This window comes from Antedon mediterranea, chromosome 6 (genome assembly GCF_964355755.1).
Source record: "Antedon mediterranea chromosome 6, ecAntMedi1.1, whole genome shotgun sequence".
NCBI classification, from domain to species: Eukaryota; Metazoa; Echinodermata; class Crinoidea; order Comatulida; family Antedonidae; genus Antedon; species Antedon mediterranea.
The window spans coordinates 31,400,566-31,422,942 of NC_092675.1; the positions used below are offsets into that span (position 1 = coordinate 31,400,566).

The following is a 22,377-nucleotide window of genomic DNA, read 5'->3' on the forward strand; positions in this document are numbered from 1 at the left end:
TGCCTCGCATTTTTTGATGATGGTAAAACGATGCCTCGCATAAATTTCTGATTTGCCTCGCATGCCTTCCCTGCCTCGCGTGCCTCGCTGCCTCGCACTTTGTTACTACCCCAGCAATACTAAGCACAGTCTAAAGGCTGGATACTGACATCTAATGGAAAACAATACAGCAATACTAAGCACAGTCTAAAGGCTGGATACTAACATCTAATGGAAAACAATACAGCAATACTAAGCACAGTCTAAAGGCTGGATACTAACATCTAATGGAAAACAATACAGCAATACTAAGCACAGTCTAAAGACTGGATACTAACATCTAATGGAAAACAATACCACAATACTAAGCACAGTCTATAGGCTGGATACCAACATCTAATGGAAAACAATACAGCAATACTAAGCACAGTCTAAAGGCTGGATACTAACATCTAATAGAAAACAATACCACAATACTAAGCACAGTCAAGAGGCTGGATACTAACATCTAATGGAAAACAATACAGCAATACTAAGCACAGTCTAAAGGCTGGATACTAACATCTAATGGAAAACAATACAGCAATACTAAGCACAGTCTAAAGGCTGGATACCAACATCTAATGGAAAACAATACAGCAATACTAAGCACAGTCTAAAGGCTGGATACTAACATCTAATAGAAAACAATACCACAATACTAAGCACAGTCTAAAGGCTGGATACCAACATCTAATGGAAAACAATACAGCAATACTAAGCACAGTCTAAAGACTGGATACTAACATCTAATAGAAAACAATACAGCAATACTAAGCACAGTCAAGAGGCTGGATACTAACATCTAATGGAAAACAATACAGCAATACTAAGCACAGTCTAAAGGCTGGATACTAACATCTAATAGAAAACAATACAGCAATACTAAGCACAGTCTAAAGGCTGGATACTAACATCTAATGGAAAACAATACAGCAATACTAAGCACAGTCTAAAGGCTGGATACCAACATCTAATGGAAAACAATACAGCAATACTAAGCACAGTCTAAAGGCTGGATACTAACATCTAATGGAAAACAATACCACAATACTAAGCACAGTCAAGAGGCTGGATACTAACATCTAATAGAAAACAATACAGCAATACTAAGCACAGTCTAAAGGCTGGATACCAACATCTAATGGAAAACAATACAGCAATACTAAGCACAGTCTAAAGGCTGGATACTAACATCTAATAGAAAACAATACCACAATACTAAGCACAGTCTAAAGGCTGGATACCAACATCTAATGGAAAACAATACAGCAATACTAAGCACAGTCTAAAGACTGGATACTAACATCTAATAGAAAACAATACAGCAATACTAAGCACAGTCAAGAGGCTGGATACTAACATCTAATGGAAAACAATACAGCAATACTAAGCACAGTCTAAAGGCTGGATACTAACATCTAATGGAAAACAATACAGCAATACTAAGCACAGTCTAAAGGCTGGATACTAACATCTAATGGAAAACAATACAGCAATACTAAGCACAGTCTAAAGGCTGGATACCAACATCTAATGGAAAACAATACAGCAATACTAAGCACAGTCTAAAGGCTGGATACTAACATCTAATGGAAAACAATACCACAATACTAAGCACAGTCAAGAGGCTGGATACTAACATCTAATAGAAAACAATACAGCAATACTAAGCACAGTCTAAAGGCTGGATACTAACATCTAATGGAAAACAATACAGCAATACTAAGCACAGTCAAGAGGCTGGATACTAACATCTAATAGAAAACAATACAGCAATACTAAGCACAGTCTAAAGGCTGGATACTAACATCTAATGGAAAACAATACAGCAATACTAAGCACAGTCTAAAGGCTGGATACCAACATCTAATGGAAAACAATACAGCAATACTAAGCACAGTCTAAAGGCTGGATACTAACATCTAATGGAAAACAATACCACAATACTAAGCACAGTCAAGAGGCTGGATACTAACATCTAATAGAAAACAATACAGCAATACTAAGCACAGTCTAAAGGCTGGATACTAACATCTAATGGAAAACAATACAGCAATACTAAGCACAGTCAAGAGGCTGGATACTAACATCTAATAGAAAACAATACAGCAATACTAAGCACAGTCTAAAGGCTGGATACTAACATCTAATAGAAAACAATACAGCAATACTAAGCACAGTCTAAAGGCTGGATACTAACATCTAATGGAAAACAATACAGCAATACTAAGCACAGTCTAAAGGCTGGATACCAACATCTAATGGAAAACAATACAGCAATACTAAGCACAGTCTAAAGGCTGGATACTAACATCTAATGGAAAACAATACCACAATACTAAGCACAGTCAAGAGGCTGGATACTAACATCTAATAGAAAACAATACAGCAATACTAAGCACAGTCTAAAGGCTGGATACTAACATCTAATGGAAAACAATACAGCAATACTAAGCACAGTCAAGAGGCTGGATACTAACATCTAATAGAAAACAATACAGCAATACTAAGCACAGTCTAAAGGCTGGATACTAACATCTAATGGAAAACAATACAGCAATACTAAGCACAGTCTAAAGGCTGGATACTAACATCTAATAGAAAACAATACAGCAATACTAAGCACACTCTAAAGGCTGGATACTAACATCTAATGGAAAACAATACAGCAATACTAAGCACAGTCTAAAGGCTGGATACTAACATCTAATGGAAAACAATACCACAATACTAAGCACAGTCTAAAGGCTGGATACTGACATCTAATGGAAAACAATACAGCAATACTAAGCACAGTCTAAAGACTGGATACTAACATCTAATAGAAAACAATACCACAATACTAAGCACAGTCTAAAGGCTGGATACTGACATCTAATAGAAAACAATACCACAATACTAAGCATAGAAAGGTTGAATTCAAGTCAGGCTATATCTGCTGGATAACGCAATTATACAGCACATAACGCTAAGCCCAGAAACAATGCATATTAAGCATGCTATGTGATATAAAACAGTAAGAACATAAAAGGCAGTATACTAGGTAGGCTATGAAATGAAAAACAATATGACAGGATAAGCAATCAAGATAGAAATTGGAACCGTCATATTGATTAGTATAAGAGTTGTTGAATGAGCTCTGTCCTACCGAGCACAACATCATAATACAAGAGACACATCAACCGTTAGAAATACGAGAGTATTCTTCTAGGCATAACGACCTACTACAAGGAAGCCATTTTGATCTCATGCATCTTATTTTAATGCATAGATAACTACTTTGATCAAGGACAGGCTTATTGTTTAAATATGTAAATAACGTATATAATAAAGTGGTGCATATCTTTTTTTAATTTAAGAATCGGTAAACAGATTTTTTTTGTGGTAAATTTAATCACTTTTCTAAGCATACTTATTAATCATGTTGACACATACTAAATCCTTATGAGTGTGTTCAGTAATAGTAATACTATATACTAAAATATACAGTTTTCTACTCTACTGGCGTCAATGTAACCCATTCTAACAACTGGCCTCAGTATAGTACTGTTGTAACAGTTTTTCTACTCTACTGGCGTCAATGTAACCCATTCTAACAACTGGCCTCATCATGTACACAAAATTCACCTTTGGGAAATGACATAAACATACTAAAAAACTTGATTATCGCAATACTGCAGAAAGTAAGTAGAATATAGCTACTGATATTCACAAGACCTAATATAAACGTAGTATTGCTCTAACGCCCATTTAAAAGCCATCTTACAAATTGACAGTAAAGAAACCTCCAGAGGACAACTACCACTACATACAATGAACTCAACTTATAACCCAGCAGTATATAACAACATTCTGGATATTAACTAAAACAGACTTCCCTATTTGTTGTTCAATCTAGTAAAAACGCCATTAGCTGAAAAATGGCCATTTTGATGTAGGCAGAATGATTTTTTCCGCCGTGTTGTCGCAGCAGCTCATTTCATTAGGTCCATTGTGTGCCATACCATGAACTAAATGCGTCCCTAAAGAATGAATACTTAGCAGCGTAGTATTACCAATACATGCTGCTAACCACTAAACCAACAACCCTCTAGCAAGGCCAAAAAATATTCTTTTCATCTAAGATTTTATGAATGATTTTAATCATTTAGAAAGCTTGGCGATAGAATCTGCAATATGTATATCCATATTTCATGGTTTATTCATTACAAAACAACACGTTGATCTGTAAGATTTGCAATTCATGGATTCACGAGATAAGAGAATACTGACAAGAAAGACAATAGGTTGAATACAGGGTATTTGTTATGCCACTTTATAATCACACAGGCATCAATCTAAATTTGCATTCTGGGTAAAGATGATCATAATAATATAACTCTCTTTGTCTGCAATAAATAAGGGAATTGCATTTTAAAATATCTAATATATTATTTTACAGTTTCAGATTGTGACTATTTGATTATCTTTCTAATTTAGTTAACATTTAAGTTAACTACATTTTAGTTAATTTTAACATTTTACCATTAAAAAATAATGTCCTTTTCATTTTGTTGGTTAATTTTTACTTATTTAAAATTTGTGATTAGTCGTTATTATACATTAGAAATGCTTCTAATCGAATAATGATTACAAAAATAATCTTAAAGCTCAGGTACAGGCATGAATTTTAAATATAGTATCTGATTAATTGTACATAAATCAAATATTTGTAACAGAAATCAAGACAAAAAAACATGAATTTTCCTTAATATGGTCAAATACAAAATTTGGCAAAATTCAACCATAAAAACCAGGAAGACTTTTTTTCAGTAGTTAGGTAGTTTATCCTAATGTAATAACATGTCTGGTGACTCCCTAGAAGGTGAAAAAAGATGGTGGATATACGGTGGATAATTTTTGCTATAGCATGAAAATAAAAATCTGAAGTTGCATAAAAATACCAGAAATAAAATTTTTTACCACACCGTTTATTTTTCATAGCTTTTTAAAATGCCTCTCTATTTACAAAATTTGTGTACAAAAGAATAGAAATTTTACTGTGTAATTTGAACTACCGTATAAGAAAGTGCTTATTTTCAACAAGCTCGTGTAACACAAATAAAATCCCAAAAATTATGAAACATAGGGGAAACTATAGATCGATAATTATTGGAATGTATGATCAATAGAAATTTTTTGCCCGCACCTGGTCTTTAAAAAAATCTTTTAAATATATAAAAAGAAGCCCCATCAAAAGATTCTAATTCAAGGTTTATGGTTTTGTGATAATTTGATAGTACAGTTTGTAGAATGGTTTGTGATAATTTGATAGTACAGTTTGTAGAATGGTTTGTGATAATTTGATAGTACAGTTTGTAGAATGGTTTATGATATTTTTGATAGAAATGAAATAATATTATAGATATAAAGTTTATTTTAGATATTTGTAAATTTCATAAAACAAGCTAATTGTAATGTCTATATCAGCGAGAAGATTTTACGGAAGAAGTTGCTATAAAGGATAAAAACACTAAGTAGACTATGATCCCTTGAATTACCAATATCAATCACGGAAATGTACAATGTTGGGTCATTACGTTGGGTTGGAATCTTTTTTTTCTTTTATGAAAAACTAATTAATTAGCGCTTCTTCTTTTTTCGATTGTCCTTTTTGCTGTTTTTTGTCATTTTTATTATGTTGCTTTGTTTGTCTTTTTTGATGTTCTTTCAAAGGACCTCATTGGAAACAAGTCCGTAGAGGACTTTTATGAGTTATCCTTGGCATCCTTGTTTTATATTGGTATTTTTATATTTGTCAATTTTAATTGTATGTCTGTGATATTTTATGTACTGATGCCGAAATAAATCAAATCAAATCAAATCAAAGAAGACCTTACTTGTTAGACATGAAACATGAAAGTGTTTTTGATAAAATTTTAGATGTTGAAACATGTTGTAATGTAACGTTAAGTCCCTTGGGTTGTTACATTAAGCAACTAAAGTAGAATCCTTCTGGTACTATACAGATCTAATTCACACACTTATTCTTGTTTTGAAAACTCTTGGATAGAATATGTAGACCTACAATAAACAAAATATTTGCGATTCTTTCAATACAGTAATAGTACTATACTGTCTATGGTTTGATATCAAATTCGTTCCTAACCATTCAGTAGCAATGTAGGCCTAATTCTCAATTCCTATTTTAACAATTTAGTAGCAATGTAGGCCTAATTCTGATTAAGAAAAAAGGTATCTTTTGAATGCTTGCTTCCAGTCAGAATAATACATACATATATTAATAAAATGGACTATTAAATGCACTTTGACCTATACAGAAGATGACATCATGATCCTCATCATTGGATACCACCAGGAGGCAGTAATCTTGTACTTTATCACCTCTTGTTGACCTAGAAATCTCCACAGATCCTGTAGGAAGTGCTTTGTTCGTGATTAACATGTTACCCAGCTGTATGCTCGTCTAATTTGGAAAGGAAGACAACTTGTTCCATCACTTTAAACAAATCCCAAGGGGACTAAGGCTTTATAACATTGTGAGTTTACATGTGTGCAACAGAAAAGGGCTGATGATTGCCGATCAATAAATCCTTTATGGTCAGTATGTGATATAGGGAAAAGGTAAAAATAACTTATAAACCCAATTGAACTGCCTACATATATTATTCTATTCCTTGAGCCTATTTGTCTGCTTTGTTACACTTAAATAAAAAAATATACTAAAAAAAAAACTTGAGCAGTTTGCCAATCACTGCCATGTCAAAATTGCTGTCACTACCTGTCTATTTGAAATATAGTTTTGAATCATTCAATGTGTTTATCATTAACAAGGTTCAGACATATTAAACCCTAATGATGATGTGAGAATCTAAACCATGATGTATTAAGCACATTTCTTGTCAATAATATTAGTTCTTCCCACGTTCGAGATATTCTTGAAGGAGGTATACAGGGGTGGGACCAGCCTCCTTAGAAATACATGAATGCAAACTTTTGTTTGAATAGATTTAGAAGCAAACACAAGTTACATACCTAATTGATCCCAGAGTTGTCTGTGCTTATCAGTCATAGGTGTTCCTTGGTGGCGCCATAAAGGTAAACGTGGATCAGCCATAAACTGTTCAGTAATTAATGTTAGCATTCTAGCACCATTGGAATCCCGAACACGGAGCATTTCACGAACCTGAAGATAGAAAAAAATGTTTATATACATACAAACCATGGGAAAGTTCAATACTTGTTGTTTTCTCTCTAGTATTAATTAAATACTTTTTTAACAGGCAAGACGGACCTCAAATCAATATATATATATATAACTATAAGCATCATAAAAAAAATATGGCACTATATAATAACTATGATTAAGGTAATACTAATCTTTCACTGGTATGCACGTATCTGTCTCTCATGTTGAGTAACTATAAGTCATATGTATGGAAAGTGTTGAGGATAATACATGGGTTTCGCTAGTGTACAAAAACTTTAAATTGTAGCGCAATACTTACCTTAGCAAAGAGCGAATTGAGTTGTTTTCCTGAGTCATAATAGCCTCCTTGTTGGAGTAGGTTCTTCACCTGTTCCTTAACCTGTTCCTCATCCAAATGCCAGCAGTTTTCATCGTCGATACTAGCGCCAGCTGTTGGATCAGGCGCACCTGTAACGAAAACAGGAAAGAGACATGAAAATTAGTTAAAATCATTTGAAAACTGCTCCCAAATGACAATACAAGATTGTGATATACAAATAATAAAAAGAAGATAGCAACATGTGGCTACACAGTTCTATTTTTATAATTATATGTTATACAGAACTTAAATATATTATAATATTATTCTTAATAAACAGACAGCTAATGTAAATGACAACTACACTTACCTGCTAATAAGTTGATCTCGGATGTTGACTGTAATATTTTATCTGCTAATTTCTGAGCAGTCGGTAAGACATGAGTATGATGAGCTGATATTAAATATTGAGCAAACTTTTGTAATTGTTCTCTATTCATTTGCAATAGTGTTTCAGAAATGGGTACCCGTAGCTGGACACTACCCGCTTTTCGGATACGATATAAAGAGAGTGCTACCACATGTTGGCACCAAAAAATGTCTTTATTATCACAATTGCATGTGACCGATGTGATCTTGCAGCGATCAAAACTTATTGAAACTTTGTGCGACTGTTCTGCTTCATTGTACAATTGGTTGCCAGGCTCTGTTACAGTTCCACTCAAATGAAACCCTGAAACAAATTAAATACAATGAATATAATATTTCATTCCTTCTTTTATCATGAAACAATTTGTACAGTCTTTTACACTTTACAAGACAAGTTATTAATTATATGATGAGCAATTTGTGCAGTCTTTTACACTTTACAAGACAAGTTATTGAATATATGATGAGCAAATTGTGCAGTCTTTTACACTTTACAAGACAAGTTATTGAATATATGATGAGCAAATTGTGCAGTCTTTTACACTTTACAAGACAAGTTATTGAATATATGATGAGCAAATTGTGCAGTCTTTTACACTTTACAAGACAAGTTATTGAATATATGATGAGCAAATTGTGCAGTCTTTTACACTTTACAAGACAAGTTATTAATTATATGATGAGCAATTTGTGCAGTCTTTTACACTTTACAAGACAAGTTATTGAATATATGATGAGCAAATTGTGCAGTCTTTTACACTTTACAAGACAAGTTATTGAATATATGATGAGCAATTTGTGCAGTCTTTTACACTTTACAAGACAAGTTATTAATTATATGATGAGCAAATTGTGCAGTCTTTTACACTTTACAAGACAAGTTATTGAATATATGATGAGCAATTTGTGCAGTCTTTTACACTTTACAAGACAAGTTATTGAATATATGATGAGCAATTTGTGCAGTCTTTTACACTTTACAAGACAAGTTATTGAATATATGATGAGCAATTTGTGCAGTCTTTTACACTCTACAAGACAAGTTATTGAATATATGATGAGCAAATTGTCATTAAACGAAGTAAAAAACCTCCTCTGTCTGTAAATTATCAGTCAATACAACAGACTGGCTCATTCTCACATGTCCTCGTCTTTAAACAAACAAATTCTTTTATTAAGTTCCAAATCATTACTTATGAGGAACAGTTACTGATAATTAAATAGTAATATATTTCTTCTTCTGGATTATCAATACAAAGGGTAGAACTCAATGATTGCTAGAGGTAAGAAAAAAACACTGCTTTGGAACAAAGAGTGAAATTTTACACAGTACAACCCACTCCCTAATTACAATTTCATTGAATTACACCATAATGTACCTGCGCATTTTTCCTCCATAGATTTTGTCAAATACATAACATAACACACTGTAAAATGTGTTTTATTTCAAAAAACTTGTTTTTACCATTAAACTGAAGCAACTTAAAAGAACTACAGACTACAGAATCACTGGCTAAGAATGTGTTGAATGAATACATCATACTTCAGTTAAACTAGTACTGTATAAATCTTTTTTTAACCTTAAAAGTGCAAGAAGGAATAGAAACACCTCAGAGCTTTAATGTTCCTAATTCATTATGGTTAATTTCCTTTACATGAAACAGGTTATTTTAAGGGTAAAATAACAAGAATAGGTTTACAAAGTAAATTTATAGGCCAGCAAGTGTCTCATGAATTTGTTTCTGTTACAATAATTGAGGTGTATTACATTAAAACTCCATAAACCCATTATTTTACCACACGTTTGTTACCATACAGTACTATGTATTAAATTATGTGCTATTTTCTTTTGAAAAGTTATGTATACTCTAAATATTATATTTTCCATTCACGTATACACCAAAAAAAAAAGCTTTTTTTTTTAAATTTATCTTGTATAGGAATTGGAACTTGAAGACTCCAGTGACTTCACACAGCTAACATGACTACTATGATTTTCATTTTTTTGTATTTTTGATAGCTTCCATTGCAATTCCATGCAAGATTCAAACAATGATAACATAAATTGGTCAAAGGGCCTGTTTCTGCTGCATACAAAATAACCGGTTAAAATCGGTGTGAATAAATTAAAATCGGTGTGAATAAATTAACTCCATTTTCTTGGCAGCAGAAACAGGACACATTTGTGGTAACCGGTTAAAAGGCAGCGCAAAATAACCGGTTAAAAACACCAATTTAAATCGGTGTTAGAACGCCGTTTAACCGGTTATCGCTGAGCAATTCTTAGCTGCAACACGAAATAACGGTTATTTGATTGACAGTTGTGACCCCGGGTCAGATACCGTCGCATACGGTGCGTGTTTTCCTCGTGGTTTTGACAGTCGAACGAAGAAGTGAACATGTATGTGGATGAATGAAATCACAAGATATGTTATTCAGTTGTGGGGGGAGAGAAAGTACGGGGAAGGATGGCAGGCAATAGAAAAGAATCACAGATAATAAATAAGAGAATTTTTGCGAAAGTAAAAGAGGAATTTGGGATGGAGTTCCGGGGACTACCCATGCTAAGCAATTTGAGGCGTTAGTACACGCTCGCGAAGGGTATGGATGGTCCTATATTAAAACCAAAACGGAAACAAAAGGGACTCAGAATGTTGCAAATACCTACCAAACGATAGTAGATAATGGTTAATTAATTATGAAAACCCAAATTTTATAGCAAAAATCATCCGAATTTATGTTATAAACGATGAATTTAGCAACAAAAACTTAATCCAAACGAGCGTATTTATGGCACGCCCTTAGTGCCTTTAATAGGAGAACAATGAACAATCTTAATTTGATCGTTTTATGTAATTTTTTTAGAAAAACATCACATCGACCGAAAACAAAGGTTATGATAGCCTTTGATAATATATTAAATATGATTTTATTAAGCATAGAAATGTGTTATTATTTATGTTAGTACATAAATATACGAAACAATGTTTAATACTCATTATTCTATTAAAGGCACTATGTGCGTGCGATATTCTATGACTTGGATACTCTCGTTTGATATAAGTTTTTGTGGCTAAACTCGTCGGTTTTAACATAAATTCGGACGATTTTTGCTATAAAAGTTAGGGTTTCATAATTAATTAACAATTATCTACTCTCGTTTGGTAGGTATTGCAACATTATAATCGTTTTTGTTTCCGTTTGGTTTTTTGTAGGACCGCGTTCGCGAAAGACAACAGTCGTTCACGTGGGAAGGGCCGTATCATCATCGCCTTTGTTGAGGAATTTTAGGCTAGATAAAAATTATCCTAGGCGATCGGGCGCTGCACGACCCTCCCCATGTTATTGAAGGCGCCATGAGAATTAATTTTATTAGCGATCAGTAAGTAGGCTTTACAAAAAACAAAACTTGTAGACCTGTAGACAACATTTTATTATTTTAACATGTTTGAGATGTTCGGCGATATACACACGTGTGTATTGACGACGTCGATGTAAACAAACAGCCAACTTACTACTTCCGTCTGAGTGTATTGCATTTTGGGTAATGATGACGTTTTGCTCGACGACCACCCATAGATTTAACCGGTTATTTCGGAGCACAAATTGAGCAGAAACGCGGTCTTGTTATTGTTATCTATTTTTAATCTATTTTAAAATAACCGGTTAAATTGCGTTATGCAGCAGAAACAGACCCAAAGTGGCCAAAACAAGATTCAAATTCCTTATAAACCATTTGCGACTTCATATACAGTAAGAATGAATTTGAGATAATCTGACCTAATATCCATGCTGGGTCATTGGATGTCCACCCATGAAGTTTGAATGAACCCCTGGCCTACTGAAGCCATTTGCCACCTGTGCATATTGAAAACATTTGCAATATCTGCTCTACATTTAGCTTTGTTGAAAGGCTCCAGCAGTAGTTTACACATAATATGATTGAACTTAATATTCATTGTACATATACCTTATTGAGTTTGTAATGATGTACACAATTTATGTGAAATAGTAAGATGCCAATAAACAGCATCTTCACTCAGAACATACATTTAAAAAAGATCGAATACTGGCATTAATAATATGTAATTAAGTTTGGAATTTTTATGACCAACTTTCAAAATATTATCAAGCTTCAATAATATTACAGTATCAATATCAAAAATTTAAATCACCATCATGAATACATATTTCTAGAAAAACAAGATACTGTATGTCTATGCAATAATTTAAAATCACAAAATGAGTATGATTTCCAATACCAAATTAAAACAATGCAATTAATTGTATAAATTTCATTTAAATCTAGTATGTGTTTAAGTACAAACAAAAATTAAAATGTTCTATTTGATAGGTATGTATACTGGTCTTTAATTATTCTACAAAATGAACAATTTATTTAATTTTAATTCAAGTTCAACAAACATTTATTTCATCAAATGCCATGTACAAATAATACAGAGCATAGGACCCACCTTGCACTGGCCGAAAGACCAATTGGATTGAAATCTATCTTTTGTTAGTCACGATTTGAACATGTTTGATCATTTTTTTTTAATTATCTGAATTTAGTATTTAACACACGACACATACATGTAATATTGTATACATTTCTTGCAGCTTTTATTTATAAATTATAATATTCTGTTTCTTTAGTAGAAGATTTTGAACTGAATAACAAAAAGGTAGTAATGGATAATGCTATACACAATTATTAAATGTTGGATGAGTACAATCATTATTGTTTTCATTTCTTTGATATGGTAATTAAACAAAGACTATAAAATATTATTTGACTATGATCAATTGACCTAAGTATTCAAAGTGTATTTGCATATCTGTATTGAGTGTAATTTGCATTAGGCCACATACAGTATCATAACTCACTCAAACCTATAGCAAAAATCTAATGTTATATAATATTTTTATTACATACTGCATAATAATTCATTACGTAAGTGAAATACTGTCAAAATATCTCACAGATATCCATAATATAATCTCTTTTTGTAGATTTACTTTTTGATTGATTTCAGTCAAGCAAACAATGTTGTTGATTTCCTAACAACCTATAGTTATTGACGTGTATATTCAAGTACATGCAGGCTGGCTATTCACTACATACAGTATGTTAATAACAAATTATCGAGATGGCCGCAAATGCTTTTGTTGCACTGCAACTAAGTTACAGTTAGTCTACAAAAGTCAGCTCTCCCTGTTCAATGCAAGTACACGAAGCCACTTTTCTGTAATGTAAGACATCACAATTCATGTGCTGTTTACAAAGTCACCTTTCTGTACTGTAAGACATCACAATTCATGTGCTGTTTACAAAGCCACCTTTCTGTACTGTAAGACATCACAATTCATGTGCTGTTTACAAAGTCACTTTTCTGTACTGTAAGACATCACAATTCATGTGCTGTTTACAAAGTCACTTTTCTGTACTGTAAGACATCACAATTCATGTGCTGTTTACAAAGCCACCTTTCTGTACTGTAAGACATCACAATTCATGTGCTGTTTACAAAGTCACTTTTCTGTACTGTAAGACATCACAATTCATGTGCTGTTTACAAAGTCACCTTTCTGTACTGTAAGACATCACAATTCATGTGCTGTTTACAAAGCCACCTTTCTGTACTGTAAGACATCACAATTCATGTGCTGTTTACAAAGTCACTTTTCTGTACTGTAAGACATCACAATTCATGTGCTGTTTACAAAGCCACTTTTCTGTACTGTAAGACATCACAATTCATGTGCTGTTTACAAAGCCACTTTTCTGTACTGTAAGACATCACAATTCATGTGCTGTTTACAAAGTCACCTTTCTGTACTGTAAGACATCACAATTCATGTGCTGTTTACAAAGCCACCTTTCTGTACTGTAAGACATCACAATTCATGTGCTGTTTACAAAGTCACTTTTCTGTACTGTAAGACATCACAATTCATGTGCTGTTTACAAAGCCACTTTTCTGTAATGTAAGACATCACAATTCATGTGCTGTTTACAAAGTCACTTTTCTGTACTGTAAGACATCACAATTCATGTGCTGTTTACAAAGTCACCTTTCTGTACTGTAAGACATCACAATTCATGTGCTGTTTACAAAGTCACTTTTCTGTACTGTAAGACATCACAATTCATGTGCTGTTTACAAAGTCACTTTTCTGTACTGTAAGACATCACAATTCATGTGCTGTTTACAAAGTCACCTTTCTGTACTGTAAGACATCACAATTCATGTGCTGTTTACAAAGTCACCTTTCTGTACTGTAAGACATCACAATTCATGTGCTGTTTACAAAGCCACCTTTCTGTACTGTAAGACATCACAATTCATGTGCTGTTTACAAAGCCACCTTTCTGTACTGTAAGACATCACAATTCATGTGCTGTTTACAAAGCCACCTTTCTGTACTGTAAGACATCACAATTCATGTGCTGTTTACAAAGCCACCTTTCTGTACTGTAAGACATCACAATTCATGTGCTGTTTACAAAGTCACCTTTCTGTACTGTAAGACATCACAATTCATGTGCTGTTTACAAAGTCACCTTTCTGTACTGTAAGACATCACAATTCATGTGCTGTTTACAAAGCCACCTTTCTGTACTGTAAGACATCACAATTCATGTGCTGTTTACAAAGTCACCTTTCTGTACTGTAAGACATCACAATTCATGTGCTGTTTACAAAGTCACCTTTCTGTACTGTAAGACATCACAATTCATGTGCTGTTTACAAAGCCACCTTTCTGTACTGTAAGACATCACAATTCATGTGCTGTTTACAAAGTCACCTTTCTGTACTGTAAGACATCACAATTCATGTGCTGTTTACAAAGCCACCTTTCTGTACTGTAAGACATCACAATTCATGTGCTGTTTACAAAGCCACCTTTCTGTACTGTAAGACATCACAATTCATGTGCTGTTTACAAAGCCACCTTTCTGTACTGTAAGACATCACAATTCATGTGCTGTTTACAAAGTCACCTTTCTGTACTGTAAGACATCACAATTCATGTGCTGTTTACAAAGCCACCTTTCTGTACTGTAAGACATCACAATTCATGTGCTGTTTACAAAGTCACCTTTCTGTACTGTAAGACATCACAATTCATGTGCTGTTTACAAAGCCACCTTTCTGTACTGTAAGACATCACAATTCATGTGCTGTTTACAAAGCCACTTTTCTGTAATGTAAGACATCACAATTCATGTGCTGTTTACAAAGCCACTTTTCTGTACTGTAAGACATCACAATTCATGTGCTGTTTACAAAGCCACCTTTCTGTACTGTAAGACATCACAATTCATGTGCTGTTTACAAAGCCACTTTTCTGTACTGTAAGACATCACAATTCATGTGCTGTTTACAAAGCCACCTTTCTGTACTGTAAGACATCACAATTCATGTGCTGTTTACAAAGTCACTTTTCTGTACTGTAAGACATCACAATTCATGTGCTGTTTACAAAGCCACCTTTCTGTACTGTAAGACATCACAATTCATGTGCTGTTTACAAAGTCACCTTTCTGTACTGTAAGACATCACAATTCATGTGCTGTTTACAAAGCCACCTTTCTGTACTGTAAGACATCACAATTCATGTGCTGTTTACAAAGTCACTTTTCTGTACTGTAAGACATCACAATTCATGTGCTGTTTACAAAGCCACCTTTCTGTACTGTAAGACATCACAATTCATGTGCTGTTTACAAAGCCACCTTTCTGTACTGTAAGACATCACAATTCATGTGCTGTTTACAAAGTCACTTTTCTGTACTGTAAGACATCACAATTCATGTGCTGTTTACAAAGCCACTTTTCTACTGTAAGACATCACAATTCATGTGCTGTTTTAGATTTAGACAGATGTATACTTAAGATACAATAGTTTTAAACTAAGAATGTATACTTCATATCTCTATAGATTTATAAGCCTATCTAGCGAGGTCAAATTAAATCTCACAAAGAAAGACAACACCAAATTCCATTAATATAATGCCAATAACATGTCCTTATGTTTCATGTTAATAAAGCTATGGTTTTAAACCATTCTCGGAGTAAGTTCTTTTTGATCAGCCAAACTATCACATAACCAAGCTACGTATTCTGCAAGCATTTTTTATCATCTAATATGGAGTCAATTTTTCTGTTTAATCATGTTTTATAGACATCAATATACAATATGTAAAATCTAACACTAAAACACACACAACCAAAGCAATCAAATTTTCAGATACAGAATTATCATTTCATTATTACATCAATAGGCTTAGTGTGTAATGGGTCCTTACATTTTGAATGAGGAAATGAGTGGAATAGACATTTAACAAATAGGCCTATAATACAAAGATACAGTACACGTCTAAAAGTGAGAAACAAATTCAATACTGATCACTGAATAAGAATATATTTACAGGACATTAAACATATTAATTCATTCCATAAATGTGAATGTGTGCTTTGAAAATAATATTGCTCTTGGTGAAAGTGGTATTCTGTCTGACCTCTAATGAACACCTCTTCTTACATCACAAAAATCAAGAACAAGGTTAGTGACCTTACAGTATGTCGTTGACCTGAACAGCCCATAATGATACATTCTTTTGTGTGCTTTACTACAGACTATTCATAGATAAAGAGTGTAGGTGGTCATGCTTCACTGAACAGCAAAGAAAACAAATCCCAAGATTTAAAGTACTGTATTTTGAAAAGCATTTTTGTACCTCTTGCAATTTAAAAATGAACAGAAACTAGAAGTCTTAATTAATCGTACATCTGAATGACTCATGCTTGTTCGTTTACTTTCCACCAAAATATAAAAAGTGAAATACAACCCATCTCTATTTAGCTTCCTGTGTCATTTGTTTCCATTTAATGAGTCTCTGCTAGCAATTAACCAAGAATATAAGGTAAAAATCATTCTAATTTCTTTAGTGTATCACTTTATTATTATTAATTATGTAAACCAGCCTGTTTTGTCAAATACAACATATTGGAAATCTTACATGAAATATTATTATTTTATGCTTTTCTGAAATCCTCTCTTTATAAGAGTTATTAATTTTAATGCTGTGCCTGGTCTTCTTTTGGCAGTTTTTTTCTTATCTTCATGCCTTATGTCAAAATACATCCCATAAGTTTGTCATGTGTGTGCTAAGTCATAAGACTTAAGCTGGAGACTTTATGATGGGGAGTCAGCACGCCTCAACTGTGACAAGTCAATCGGAAATTAACCAGAAATGCTATTATTTCAATTGAAAACAGATCTCATCTTTATGGTACATGTTATAGTTTGTATACGACGATTCTAATATTACTTTTTTGTCTATCAGAACTTTGCCTTTGTATTATCTACTACTAGTACAGTATTCATTAATTGGATATTTATCATAATCTATGTTGTGGAATTGATACATGTGCAGCACCTATTTCTTTCCTGATATTTACTGATAGTACAACAGTAATTTGCATTCGTATCTTAGTACATTTCCATAGTTGTTGACTAGTACTGTAAAGGCATTAAAAAACTACACATCATTATCATATTTAATTCATTATTTACTTGTTCATCTTTTCATATTGAATCTATTTATTGACCAGACCTATTTATTGAATACTAGGTCATACTTGGAACTAAATGTGATTGAGTGACACAACAGGAAGTGAATGGTTTTCTGCGAGTGATGTTAACGGACTAGATCTATCTCCATCCTCCTCAACCAATCAGTTAGACTCCAAACAACTGATATTGAAGCACAAATGCAAAAAAACATATATTGTGATATCTCACCAGGTTTGATACTGCCAACTCCTGAGGGATTGAGATCGTGACAGCTTCGATGATCACTTGCATCAATATACATCAACTTATAACGAATGACAGAGAAGCTTTAACCTCAACAGGAAGTTGTTAATGTGACATGACCTCACTCCAAGTCCCTTGTCTTGCAAATAATTAGAATTGAGCAGCCCGTCTCTGTAAGCACTCTCCCTATAGATTTTTGCTCTGACTGTAACTTATCCATTTTAGGGCTTATAATAATTACATGTCTCCCTGAATGAAACTAAACTCTTACCATATAATTCTCACCAATAAACAGTCATAATTATATGGCTCCAAAAATCTAATTAGTCATCACAAATTTAACTGTAAACAATTCTGCCAACTAAATAATGAATATGGAATCTGGCTTGCCATTAAAAAAATATATAGCAATATTATTAATAGTTCATTTTATCTCTGTTGTGTATGTAGTAAATTGATAACTTATAATATTACCATTACATTGTTGTGTACATTTTATTTTTTTCTGAGAAAAAAAAAAAGAAACATTAATTATTAAACTTGGGTGAGAAATATATTGTTTCTAATTTGTCCTTGTTTATATAAGAATTAATATGCAACACCTTTTGCAATAGGGGTTATCAAAAGTTCACCGAATTCTGTCAAAGAATTAACCTCTTAAACTATACCATTATACAACCTCTAGAGAGCCCTGTGACTCATTGACAGTTCTTGATGGACATAATAATGAGTCACATACTACATGAGGGTACATCACTTCAGCAGTTCAGCTAGGACCGACAAATTAAAGTCTTAATCTGTCATTTTTTCTTTAAAAATGGTCTAGAGAAACTTAATGCTTCAAACTTATTTAAAACAAATAAAGTTTTCCTTTGTTCAATCACATTTGATTGATTTGACTTTATTCAGGGTTACACAATTAAAACTTTGGCCCTGTTTCTGCTGCCAACTAAATACCGTATATTATACGGTATTTTTTGAATACCGTATATATACGGTATATTTTTGGCAGCAGAAACTGCGCTCATAAAAAATATACCGTATTTTGTATACCGTATTTTCCCCACAAAATTTGTGGATAAAATACGGTATTTACAAATTTATACCGTATTTTTTGTACCCGTTTCTGCTGCCAATAAAAAATACCGTATTTTTTTTTTACATGACAAAAGGTCACCATTCGTGTTTTTATTTTCTGTCGCTGTTAGCTGCTTTACACACATGTATAGATATATTCGGCGAAAATGTGGAGCGAAGACGTCACAGGTTTACTAAATAAATGTGTGTGGGGAAGCTAAAATGTCTGACCAACTAAAAGGTAATAAACTCAAAGCTGAAGAGCCTGCGAAAGCAGTACAACATTGCAAAATACAATATGATGTATTTCTTTTTTATTTTTAAATGCGCCTTGAGCACTCTGGAGTGGTATGTGCGCTATAAAAATCTTATTATTATTATTAATAACTCGGGGAGGGAACGAATTAATTGTCCCCATTACGATGTTTTCTGTGCTCTCACAACATCTCTATCACTAGGGCTAGGCTGTTGAAAGTGAGACGTAAAACTTCCTTTATTGCAACTTTTAATTATCGATCAAATAAATGAATGGCAATTTGGGTAAAAAAGATGAAATTTAACACGACCACCCAAGAAGTATTGTTAGCAGAAACGGGGTACTAAAAAATACGGTATAAAAAATACCGTATTTTATACCGTATTTTTATACCGTATTTTGAGCAGTTGCAGCAGAAACAGGCCCTTTGATAGCAACATGAACGATGGTCGACTTTTCTGTTGTTGAGGTCTACACTAGAATGTATAGTACATAGATGCTAATTTGTTAATCTTAATTCAAATGGTTAATAACAGCTAGTGACTAAAATTCAAATGAGAAATTAAAGACAAAGGGTGATTTAAGCACCACCAACCACCAACTCTCAAACAATATTATACACAGGAGTGGTTTGTCATTGACTCCCACATAGCTAAAATGATCTCTACACCAATTTTATTACTGCCAGCAGCTTTCGTTTTCTATAGTATACTTAGTGGGCTTGTGTTATGGCTTCAGAATGCACCCTTTAGGGCAATCCAAGTCATACAATAATACTGTATACAATCTGTATACTAAAAGGAAATCTAATGTGAACCTTCAATAAATAAATCCAATAAACTCTGGTCAATCAATCAGGCATGCTTCCCTTATTACGGATTGGTACAATTGGATTGGACTCCATTTTTATTTTGTTCTCTATAGCAAACTGAAATACAATATGTTTGATTTTTAAAAAGCCAATTTAACCTTCAGGTTCTTTTAAGTACATTGAAATGTTTACACATTAACAACAGAATAAATTGTTAGCAGCATCTAATGGATTTTGTTGAAGAAGTTTCATATGTTTTTTTAAAGATAAATTCAAAGTAACGAGTTACGTAAAACAACCTACCGAGACATATATCATTGTTATTTTCGTTTAGGTTAAGAAGAAGGCTTAATTGTTTATTAGAAGAGGTAGGCTAGCATTCTATTACAATACAAAGTGTGTTTACTCAAAATGGATTTAGGTTCTTTTTAAATTTAAGACCAGAACGTTCTTTTTTCCAGACGATAGATACTGAAATAATATTACTATACTTAATATGTTAGCAACAAAAATGTATTTTAACTCAAACAATTTCATTTAATATCCAAAATTGCCATCTATATTAATTTAACATGTTCTAAATAAGAAACACTGTACATTGTAATTTACAAACTAGGGTAACATGAGTATTGTAATGGACTCATTATTAAGAAGTATGTCATAGGTTTTTATATTGTACATTTGTAATTCATAGGCCCTAACCAGTTATTGCAGTATGACATAAAGATAAATAATTAATCATGTATAACTCTTAAAATATTTATTCATATACACGCACATATCAAAACTAAATATTTTCATGTAGTACAGTAGTTACAGCAGATACTGTAGTTCTGTATAATTCTCAACACAGAATTTCAATGGCCAATTTGTATGGCATATGTCAGTGAAACCAAGATGGATCAGTCTATGCTAAAGTTCTTTATCATACACAACAAAGACTGCATTATCACTGTAGTCTCCAATACAGAAGTTAATTAGCTTGTTTTAGGTCAATGAATAGGATGTTCCCAGATCATTACACTTTTGGCAATGCCAACTCGCTTATGTACAGATTATGTTTTTGTTATATTTCCTCCACATGCATTATCTTATTTATACAGGTTTTGTATATAACCTAAGATCAAAGATGCATCCAGGAAGCGAAAGGCCGCAAAACCAACATGTAAAAAATTGAGCGCGTCAGCTTATGAGAAGCAAGACTAGCGTAGGCCACAACCAATCCCTATATACTTTTCCTTCCTTACATTGCTGACTGCATGAACCTGTTGCACTTTCAGTGGCCTTGACCTTAACACCAAACTACATGTGGTGTTTGAAAATGTATTTTAAAAACCTGATAAGAGGAAGATTTTACACTAAAAATCATTTAATTGTATTCTGCCTACAATAAAGTATATAATTTATTGTAATGTATTATTATGAGATGAGAAACATCTAAACATTTTGTGGTGATTCCTTTTTAAATTTGGACTTTTAAAGAACATCCTACTGTATGCGTTATTTGGCTTACAAATTAAGAAATAAGGAAAAACAAAGGATAAATTGTAAACAAAGGAGCTGCATTATTGTAAAGGATGGTATTGTGTTATTGTTTACAAAGCAATCAATCTATTCATTTCTCTTTTATAGTAGGGATTTCAGGTGAAAAATTGATTGACACCCTATGAACTTGGAAATGATACCATATGAAGCAGAATTGAAAGACAATGACAATGCTTTTTAAATTTTTTAAATCGGACAAGGCGTTCAAAAGTTACATTAAAAAACAATACGAAAAAATAGATAGGAAGTCGAAGACATTGGTTTCTATGTTTTCTATTATTTTATTAAAAGCTAAAAGTGGTCCAAAACAGTCAACAAAATCATTGATATTTTGTACATAATTGGGTATATATTTTTAACCATAAAGTGTACCGGCCTAATTTTTTCAACAGTTATTGATGTAATGTAAATACATAATGTTCAATAAAAATGTTGCCAAAAAAATCATAAATTATTGTTTTATTATTAATACATAATGAAACTATGTAATATTTGAATGTAATAAAATACATAAAATCTAACATAGCTCTTTAATTATTACTCACATTATGCCTATTTTTTTACCAGTTAATTGTATAATATAATTACACAATTTTTAATAAAAATTCTATTAAAAATATGTTTTTGTTGCCATGGAAACGTGTAATAAAATAAACATATGACATTTAATCGCAAAAATACATAAAATCTAACATAGCTCTTTAATTATTACTCACATTATGCCTATTTTTTTACCAGTTAATTGTATAATATAAATACACAATTTGTAATAAAAATTCTATTAAAAATGTTTTTGTTACCATGGAAACGTGTAATAAAATGAAAATATGATGTTTAATCGCAAAAATACATAAAATCAAAGATAGCCATTCGTAATTGTAATGTTGATAAGTTTATCAGCA

General features: G+C 32.7%; 1 protein-coding gene and 1 long non-coding RNA gene across 2 annotated transcripts in view; one reads left to right on the top strand and one right to left on the bottom strand.

Moving 5' to 3' along the window:
* Positions 1–22,377, bottom strand: part of LOC140052613 (zinc finger SWIM domain-containing protein 5-like) — a 53,269-nt gene that overhangs the window by 23,127 nt on the left and 7,765 nt on the right. Inside the window, exons 2-4 of the mRNA XM_072098259.1 lie at positions 7,900–8,262; positions 7,530–7,678; positions 7,057–7,207 (exon numbers count right to left, since the gene is read on the bottom strand). Of these exons, the coding sequence (XP_071954360.1) occupies positions 7,057–7,207; positions 7,530–7,678; positions 7,900–8,262 (663 nt within the window). The remainder of the gene's footprint in view (positions 1–7,056; positions 7,208–7,529; positions 7,679–7,899; positions 8,263–22,377) is intronic.
* Positions 16,784–18,710, top strand: LOC140052019 (uncharacterized). Its single transcript, XR_011845569.1, has 3 exons — positions 16,784–16,890; positions 17,075–17,259; positions 17,602–18,710. It is a non-coding gene; the product is annotated as an uncharacterized lncRNA (long non-coding RNA).